We start from the raw sequence: 10,007 nt of genomic DNA on the forward strand, positions 1-10,007 counted from the left end.
ATATATTCACATATGTACAAGTCTGTATTTAGGCTTGTATGTATTCCCTTTGCCTCCTACTTCTTTCCTCTATTTCTTTGCAGCTTCCTCCTGTTCCATGGGCCCCTTTTTAATATGACTTGCTTAAATTTGAAGTGAGATTTCAAATACAACATTTCAGTTTCTGTAGCATTCTGACATGATTCTATGTCTTTGCAGGATTGAATCGGAAGATTTCCTACTCCCTGATTGACTCTGCTGATGGGCAGTTCTCTATTAATGAATTGTCGGGAATTATTCAGTTGGAGAAGCCTTTGGATAGGGAACTGCAGGCAGTGTACACTCTTACTTTGAAAGCTGTAGATCATGGTTTGCCAAGGAGATTGACAGCTACTGGCACGGTGGTTGTATCTGTTTTGGATATCAATGACAACCCACCTGTGTTTGAGTATCGTGAATATGGTGCCACAGTGTCTGAGGACATTCTTATTGGAACAGAAGTTCTTCAGGTGTATGCCGCAAGCCGCGATATTGAAGCCAATGCAGAAATTACCTACTCGATAATCAGTGGGAACGAACATGGGAAGTTCAGCATCGAATCAAAAACAGGTAATATATTACGTAGTTCTAAGAAAGCCCATTATCCCACTTGCTTTATACACAGGAATCCTGGTGGCGTATTGGCCTGCTAACCGCAAAGTCAGCAGTGTGAAATCAATGGCTGCTCTGTGGGGAACAGCTGGGCCTTTCTACTCCTGGAAATGTGTGCAATCTTAGAAACCCCCAGAGGGTGGGTCTGCTCTGTCATATAGGTCGCTGTGAGTTGGAATTGATGCGACGGCAGTGAGTTTGGCTTGTGTTTGGTTTTCGTTACTCTGTACCGAGTGACCGAGCCGGGGATCAGAAGTCGAAGGAGCCATTGACTCTTGTTCTGTGAATACTTTGTAGTCTTAGCTAATGTGTGGTTTCAAATAGCTGCATGTTTCAGAGCTCCTTAAAAAATTACACCTTGCATAAACTTGACTTAACTGTGCCTATCATGGACAAAAACATAAAGCTTCTATTTTAACATGCATTTTAACATATAACATAAAATTTCTAATTTTAAAAAACTTGTATTTAAGGGGAATGCAATATGATTTAGAGAAGAGGGAAAATAGGAAATTGGTAAATTAAAATTCTTTTATTTAATGATAAGTTATAAACAGTGTTATTTTAGAGATTAAGAGGATTGTGTATGTTCCTGTCTCTCTTTTTTTTTAAACTCTGAGTTGAAAAGGAAGCAAAGCTGTAGGGCGTAGCATGTGTGTGCTTTAGTAGAGCTTAGAAGGGATAAGGGATATCTGTATAGCTGATTGGAGGTAGCTGATTGGGAAAGCAATTTAGATATCACAAAGACTGTCAGGAAAGTTGTTAAAAGAAATAAAGACACAGGTCCTATGAACAAATTTGTCATTTCTTTATCGTTGAGTTAAGAAATTAGTAAGGAGACATAAGTGGCACTTTTGCAGTGAACATTTTACTCCATAAGAAAAATGACATCACTTCAAAGTTCTGGGGCTAATTTTATTTCTTAACCCAGGCGCCATCTTTATCATTGAAAATCTGGATTATGAAAGCTCTCATGAATATTATCTGACGGTAGAAGCCACTGATGGAGGTTCACCGTCGTTAAGTGATGTTGCAACTGTGAATGTTAACGTCACTGACATCAACGATAACACGCCCATGTTCAGCCAAGATACCTACACGGCAGTGGTCAGTGAAGACGCAGTTCTCGAACAGTCTGTCATCGTGGTATGTCTCTCCCCCTCTGGTTTTTTCTCTTCTTCTTTTGGTTGTTTTCAGGAGTTGTTTAACTTAACACCGATCCTTCTTTCCTGTGTACGTAACTGGAAATTATTTCAAGATATGAGAGTTTGTTGCTAGCCAGTCACTAACTGTTGTAAAGAATTGCTCTGTAAACAGGTATCGTTTAATGTCACGAATATGCTGGAGATGTTCCTGGTTTTCCTTCCCTTAGCTGTTTCCTAAACAAGAATTTGATATGTTTTAGGTTATGGCTGATGATGTGGATGGCCCTTCCAACAGCCACGTCCACTATTCAATTATAGATGGCAATCAAGGAAGCCCCTTTACAATTGACCCCGTCAAGGGAGAAGTGAAAGTGACCAAACTTCTCGATCGGGAAACAGTAAGTGGAAAGTTGGGTTGCAGTTGTTCATAAAGTACCAAGTGAGCTCCCAGCAGTGCATTGTGTGCCGAATCTGCCGGGCCTGATGCGAAATGCCAGAAGGAGAGCTCAGCCTTGCTGTTGAGTGAGAGATAAATACGCGAACCACAATTGTGGTATGGAGATTTGCTCTAAGAAGCATGCTTCATCCTAATTAATTTGGACAATGAAAGTGTTTTGTCATTGAAGAAAGGGATACCTTCTTGCTTCAGTGTTCTGAGACTCTTCTTGCAGGTTTCAGAGACTAGCAAGGACTTGGATGGTTACAGAAATTGAGAGAAGAGAATTCCTTGTGAGGGAATTACATGAACAAAGCCATGGAGACTCGAAGCCATGGTCTATATGAGTGGAACTTTACCCGGTTGTATGAAATCTATAAAAGTGTAGGGAGAGGTAAGCTAGAAAGGTATATTAGGAACAGATTAGAGGCCACATTAAAAGCAGGGTTAAGTTCGGACTTGATTCTACAGGCAACAGGAGAGTTACTGAATATTTGTGAGTCAAGATGTGCCATTACAAAAGGACTACTTTGAGATGACTTGTATTGTGGTTGGTCTAAGTATTTGCAAAGTAAAGACGAGGTAGGAAGGCAGTTAACGTGTGTGGGGCAACGAGAAAGTAGCAGTAAGACTAGAGAAAAGACCGATGGTAAAATTGAATGCGTGTGCCGTAGAAAGGGCCCTGTGTAGAAGGCAGTAAGTCAAGGAGGACTCCCTCTTTTCCCGTCAGCCCTGTGGTAGCCTTGACGAGCAGCAGGGGAGTTAGGAGTGCAGAGAGAAGCTGAAGAATGTGGCTTGTTTGGTATGTTGACATTTAAGAGAAAATGGTCCTGGTAAAGCAGAGACTTCAGAGCTGGCAATGTAAGTGACACATTCCTCTGGAGGTGATCGTAGAAGTGATCTAGTGCTTGCAATAGATGAAAAAATGAGGAGAGGCAGGTGGGGCTGACCACCTCCTCAGTGACCCGGCTACCCATCCCTCCACTCTCAGATTCGCCCACCGTTCCCCTTCTGGCGCCTTCCACTTCATCCTCTCACTTACCGTCCTCCCAACTTCTGCCCTCACATCCTTCCATTGACCCGTGTGCCCCCTCGTACACTCCGCTTTCCGTCAAGATGTAGAGACAGGAGCTGCCTCAAATAGGAAAAGCTTAAAAAGAGTGGTCCATGGTCAAAGCTTCGGAGGCACCAGGAGAGACTTTCAGGGAAAGCCTTGGCTTTGGGAATGAGGATAATAATTGCTGATATTAAAGAATGCAGTTTCAGAAATCTGATAGGAGTTTGAAGAGATACAGCGATGAGTTAAATTATGAGATACAAGTCTTTAATTCCCTTTGTGACCTAAAGCCAAGGATTCCTGCATTGCTGAGCAGAACAAAATGTAGAGTTATTGACTTAAGAACCACGAGAGTCTTTGATGTGCTAATGTTCACTTGTAAGAGAGCAGAGCCCTGACCTGTGGTGTTGCACGCTAATTTGCTTTCAGAACTGTGGTTGTAGCATCTTGCAGGACTAATGTTTTAGGGATTTTGCCAACTTTCTGCCTTTTGCCTCCACTCATTCTGGAATAGAGATTTGCTTGGAAAAGCCACCTTGCGTGACTCAGTGTCTTTCGCAGGAAGTTGTGGAGAGAGTTCAGGTATGAAATTGATGGAGTAGGGTCATCTGGAGTGCCCCAGGTTTTTTTTTTAAAAAAGCCCTTGGCTATTAAGTCTTACTTTCTACTATTAATGTCTCCTTCTAGCTGAGAGTAATACTTGGACCTTGCCCTATTGTTACCAAAGTAGCAGCACTTGAGATAGATTAATATTTTTTAACATCTGTGCCATTTCCCCCCTTATTTTCTATTAGTGGAGTTTTAGTATTATAGCTGCTAACAAAATGAGTACCATTTTAAAGCAGCTTTGGGGATTCTAATCACTGTTGCTTTTGTTTATTCAACTTTGTAGAGAGGCAGTTCCCTTGCTTGTAGGTGAGGAGCCTGGTGAGGTAGTTGGTTACACACTGGACTGCTTACCCTTCCCCAGGCCAGTGGTGCAAATCAGACAGTGGCTCTGCTGGAGGAAGGTGAAGCTCTGCTGCTCTAAAGATTTACAGCTTTAGAAACTTAAACTCTGCAGTACAGGGTCCCTGTGAGTGAACGGGGAGCTTGGTGGTGTAGGGCTGCGACCCACAAGGTCAGCAGTTCAAAACTAGGCATTCCTTGGGAGAAAGATGGGGCTTTCTACTCTGGTAAAGAATTAGGGGATCTCACAGGAGCAGCTCGATCCTGCCCTGATGGGTCGCTGGGAGTCAGCACCGGCAGGATGGCAGGGAGATGGAGTCAGAATAAACTGCATGGCCGTGGGTTTGCGGGCTTCTGTGTGGCAGAGAGTCACCTAGGCACAGGAGACAGGTTGTTGGATGTACCCTTCCAGATTGTCATGCACAATCGATTTCACTGCTGTTGTTGGGCCTCGTGGAAATGCCCATGTCTTTTCTTTGTCTTTTCCCCATGAAGATTTCAGGGTATACACTCACCATCCAAGCTTCTGATAATGGCACCCCACCCCGAGTTAACACCACCACCGTGAACATCGATGTGTCTGACGTCAATGACAACCCTCCAGTCTTCTCCAGGGGAAACTACAGCATAATCATCCAGGTAATCTTGACCTGCTCAGGGCTCATTGAACACCTTTCAAGGGAGCTCTTGCTTTGGCTGCTTTTCTTTTGTAAAAATCATTTTATTGGGGGCTCTTACAGCTCTTATCACAGTCATCCATCCATCCATCGTGTCAAGCACATTTGTACATATGTTGCCATCAGCATTTTCGAAACATTTTCTTTCTACTTGAGCCCTCGATATCAGTTCTTCATTTCCCCCTCCCTTCCTCACCTTCCCTCCCTCATGAATCCTTAATAATTTATAATTAATATGTTTTTTCATGTCTTGCACCAACCATTGTTTCCCTTCACCCACTTTTCTGTTGTTTATCCCCCCTGGCCGGGGCTGGGTGGGTTATATATAGATCATTGTGATCGGTTCCCGCCCCCCCCCCTACTTTCCCCTTAATCTCCTGGTATCTCTACTACTCTAATTGGTCCAGAGGGGTTTGTTCTGGATTCCCTGTGTTTCCAGCTCTTATCTGTACCAATGTACATGCTCTGGTCTGATTAGTAAGGTAGAATTGGGGTCATGATAGTAGAGGGGTGGGGCATATTAAAGAATTAGAGGAGAGTTGTATGTTTCATCAGTGCTGTGCTGCACCCTGACTGACTAGTCTCTTCCTTGTGACCTTTCTGTAAGGGGGTGTCCAGTTGTCTGCAGTGGGGCTTTGGGGCTTCACTGCGCCCTCCCCCTCATTCACATTGATAGTATCTTTTGTTCTGGGTCTTTGATGACTGATACCTGATCCCATCAACACCTCATGATCACACAGGCTGGTGTGCTTCTTCCATGTGGACTTTGTTGCTTCTCAGCTAGATGGCTGCTTGTTGATCTTGGTTTTTCATTTTTAAGCCCTTTTTCCTACCCATTATTGATTGAGATTTGGCGGGGTGGGGGGGGATGTGCATTCAGACCATCAACTTAGCACCACCACCACCCATTCTGGTTTCTCTTCACCATCCTCCCTTTCACGCAAATTGTCTTCTTCATTTTATCCTAGTAGTGGTGGTGTCATACAGTATTGGTCCCTTTGTGATTGACTAACTTCATTCAGTGTAATGTTCTCTCTGTCCATCACGTCATGAGGTGCTTTGTGGTTTCAACCCTGTTTTTGAGGGATGCATAATATTCCACTGTGTGTACGTACCAGAGTTTCTTTATTCCTTCTTGTACTGATGGGCATTTGGGCTGTTCCCAGCTTCTTACTATTGTGAATAACGCCTGTGTGAAGAACATGGGTATGCACATGTCTGTCTATGCCATATCTCTTTCTTCTTTAGGGTTATATCCAGCTGGATTGTATGGAATTTCGATTCTTAATTGTTTGACGTAGCACCATATCACCTTCCACAAAGGTTCTACATATTTATAGGACTACCAGCAGTGTATGAGATTTCCAGTATCGTCTCCCTCTCAGCATGTTCTTTTCTTAATAATTCGGCTGCCTTTATAGCTGTAAGGTGATACCTCCTGGTGGCTCCCATTTCCATCTTCCCAATGGCCAGTGATCGTGAGCATTTTCCATAGGCTGATTGCCATTTAGATGGAATTTCTGTTCATGCCTCACTTTTTAATTGGGTCGTCAGTTTTGGTTGTTTTATCTATTGAGGTATTTCAGTTTTCTGTGGATTTTATGGCCACAGTCTTTTGTTGACTTACCCAGACTTCCTGGGGGGTGGGGGGTGGAGAAAGTTAGAGGGTTCTCCATTGATACTAAAGATGAGCACTTTCAAGATAGCGACCATCTTTTCTTCTTTTTCTATTGTGTTAAAATTTTTGAAATATTATTTTTCTGGGATTAGGGAGTGCTTGCTTCTTAATGAAGGGCTGCATTGGTTTGCTAAGTGCCAAGTCAGCAGTTAGAGCCCACCCATTGCTCCTCGGGAGAAAGAAGAAGTGTCTGGTCTTAGTCATCTGCTCCCTCGCTGCTGCTATTGCTGGTGATCTCCTCCTTCCTTTGTCACTGCCCGCTGGTCCCCAGGTGCTCCTTTCTGGCTCTCCTCATCCGGCATCATTCTCACCACTTCTTGCCCCCCTGCTCCGCTCTGACTCCCCCTCAGGTGGATTGTCAGGGTAAAGCTGAGCCTTCGTATTAACAGAATCCAGTGTGTGCGCCTTACCTGTATACATTCATTTGTGTGTAAAGTTGTGTACGCCTGTGTGCTTCCTCTGGTACAGGAAAACAAGCCTGTGGGTTTCAGTGTACTACAACTCGTGGTAACAGACAGGGACTCTTCTCATAACGGCCCGCCTTTCTTCTTTACCATCGTGAGTGGGAATGACGATGGAGCATTTGAAGTGAACCAGCAAGGAGTCCTCCTGACTTCCGCTGCCATCAAGAGAAAAGTGAAAGATCATTACATACTGCACGTGAAGGTACTGATGTTTTTCATCATTGTGTTGTAGAGCCATGGATAGAGAGGACTGTTTTAAAATCTTCCTTTTTTATTCTCATCTCTGCCTGTGCTGGCCTTTGAGAGTGTGTACTTCATGAGAAAATAACTATTTATAGAATTTCCATCTTCGGGCTTTTCTGCCAGCCCCGCATTTTTATGCTGTTACCCTTGTTGGGAAGGTCATTTGTTCGTGAAGTTGCTTCCATAGAGAATGATGGAGCCAAACTTCAGTAGTAATTAGTGTAGGGACTGGATAAAGTTTTTTCTCCTTTTTCCCATGAAAAAATTATTATCTAACAGAGGTTATGCTGTAGGCTACCATCCATGAAGTCAGCAGTTTGAAACCACCAGCCTACTCCTTGGGAGAAAGATAGATGGGGCTTTCTACCCCAGTAAAGAGTTACAGTCTCAGAAACTCACAAGGGGGCCGTTAGTTCTGCCCCGTCCTATAGGGTTGCTATGAGTCGGCATCAACTCGACGCAGTGAGTCGAGAGTTTTACTCCAGCCGGACAATGACTTTATAGAACATGAGAAATGAAAATATGTCTTTTCCTAAACAGCCAGGAAGACTTACTTTCAAGTAATTGGCTTATTCCCTTCCCTCGCAGGTGGCAGATAATGGGAAACCACAGTTGTCATCTTTGACCCATGTTGACATCAGGGTCATTGAGGAGAGCATCTATCCTCCTGCAATTTTGCCGCTCGAGATTTTCATTACTGCTTTTAGAGAGGAATACTCCGGCGGTGTCATTGGGAAGATCCACGCCACAGACCAAGACGTGTACGACACTTTAACCTACAGTCTTGATCCCCAAATGGACAGCTTGTTCTCTGTTTCCAGCACAGGGGGTAAGCTGATAGCACACAAAAAACTAGACATAGGGCAGTACCTGCTCAACGTCAGTGTGACGGATGGCAGATTTACCACGGTGGCTGACATCACAGTGCACATCAGACAGGTCACACAGGAGATGCTGAACCACACCATTGCCGTGCGCTTTGCTAACCTTACGCCGGAGGAGTTTGTGGGTGACTACTGGCGCAACTTCCAGCGAGCCCTGCGGAACATCTTGGGCGTGAGGAGGAACGACATACAGGTCGTGAGCTTACAGCCCTCTGAGCCGCAGTCACATCTGGATGTCTTACTTTTCGTAGAGAGACCAGGTAGTGCCCAAGTTCCCACAAAAACCCTTCTGCACAAGATTAATTCCTCGGTGACTGATATTGAGGAAATCATCGGTGTGAGGATACTGGCTGTGTTCCAGAAGCTCTGTGCAGGGCTGGATTGCCCAGGGAGATTCTGTGATGAAAAGGTGTCCGTGGATGAGAATGCCATGTCGACGCACAGCACAGCCAGGCTTAGCTTTGTGACTCCTCACCACCAGAGAACGGCTGTCTGTCTCTGCAAAGGTAACGTCAGCATGTGGAAATAGGTGCTGCATATTCATTATTAAAGGCCACTTTTGAGGGCCGCAAAGAAGAGATTGTTTTCTTGAAATGCCAGTTGACCAGGTCTCTCCCCTCTTTTTTACCTCTAAACCAAGAGGGAAGATGCCCAGTTGTCCACCATGGATGTGACGACAAGTCGTGCCCTGAAGGATCTGAATGTATCATGGACCCCAGAGAGGAAAAATACACTTGTGTGTGTCCTGGTGGCAAGTTTGGCCAGTGCCCAGGTGAGAGTTCATGTCATCCGAAGCACTTGCCATTTCAACATGCTTCAAATGCATAGTTCAGAAGACACTAATTATGTCACCTGTCACAGCTCCGTGTCCCCTAAACAATGAGAACTTTTTTTCCCTCCTTGCACCCACCCTTTCCTGGTTACCACTTTGGGTAATAAACTTTGACATCTGTGCACTTACCTGAGATTTCATCTGTCATTGGGCACATAGGATGATTGCCCTATCACTCACTTAGCGTAATATTTTCAAGTGTTTCCCAGGCTGTAGCTTGTGTCAGAACGTCATTTCTCTCGATGGCTCAGATGGCACAATGATGACACATTTGAAGGCTGGCCAGAAGGGGGCAGTCTGATCCCCACCAGCTACTGCCCAGGAGAAAGAGGAGGCAGTCTGCCTCAGGAAAGATGTACATCCTTGGAAACTGGGGAGGCAGGCCTGCTGTGTTCTCACGGGTCAAATGTGTTCTTTCTGCATCCCAATCGTCTGGAAGGCAGTGGATTTATTAGTATGCCATTGTCTACTGGTTCCCTATCTTGTTTCTCCGTTTATCTGTTGATGAGCCGGTAGATGGTTCTCAACCTTTTGGCTACTGTGCATAGTGCTGTAAGGAACATATGGCGCACAACTCTCTGATCATTTCTTCATTGAAATTTTAAAATAATATGAAAGACACATATTATAACAAATTATAGATGAATGATGTCATCACTTTTCCTTCCTGTTATCTATTAACTTGCCGCAGAGGTATTAGTTTGTCCTCTGTTCTCAGTCACCTGTCATGTTGATACAAACAAACTGTTCTGTGTACAGTGCTTTGTTTTCCTTTCCCTTGTCTCCTTTTTTAAACCAAAATGTGGTGGTACCTCATCTAGATCTAGGCCTCTACCTCGTCTTCCCTCTCCCTCATCGCTTCCCGCTATCTCCTTCCCTTCTCTCTCTCTCTCTCTCTCTCTCTCTCTCTCTCACACGCACACACACACACACACACACACACACACACAGTATATATGAGCATCTTTCCAAGTCAACACATAGAGACCCAGCACTTTCAAATAGGTGCTCTG

At 44.4% G+C, this 10,007-nt stretch overlaps 1 protein-coding gene across 1 annotated transcript in view; it reads left to right on the forward strand.

Annotated features, from left to right (window-relative positions):
• The window catches only part of FAT1 (FAT atypical cadherin 1), a 157,957-nt gene that overhangs the window by 132,353 nt on the left and 15,597 nt on the right, over positions 1 to 10,007 (forward strand). Inside the window, exons 14-20 of the mRNA XM_004696477.2 lie at positions 199 to 588; positions 1,562 to 1,776; positions 2,036 to 2,173; positions 4,712 to 4,855; positions 7,040 to 7,237; positions 7,867 to 8,668; positions 8,803 to 8,934. Of these exons, the coding sequence (XP_004696534.1) occupies positions 199 to 588; positions 1,562 to 1,776; positions 2,036 to 2,173; positions 4,712 to 4,855; positions 7,040 to 7,237; positions 7,867 to 8,668; positions 8,803 to 8,934 (2,019 nt within the window). The remainder of the gene's footprint in view (positions 1 to 198; positions 589 to 1,561; positions 1,777 to 2,035; positions 2,174 to 4,711; positions 4,856 to 7,039; positions 7,238 to 7,866; positions 8,669 to 8,802; positions 8,935 to 10,007) is intronic.

Source organism: Echinops telfairi, unplaced genomic scaffold (assembly GCF_000313985.2).
Source record: "Echinops telfairi isolate 266 unplaced genomic scaffold, ASM31398v2 ScPeMD7_9;HRSCAF=40, whole genome shotgun sequence".
NCBI lineage: Eukaryota > Metazoa > Chordata > Mammalia > Afrosoricida > Tenrecidae > Echinops > Echinops telfairi.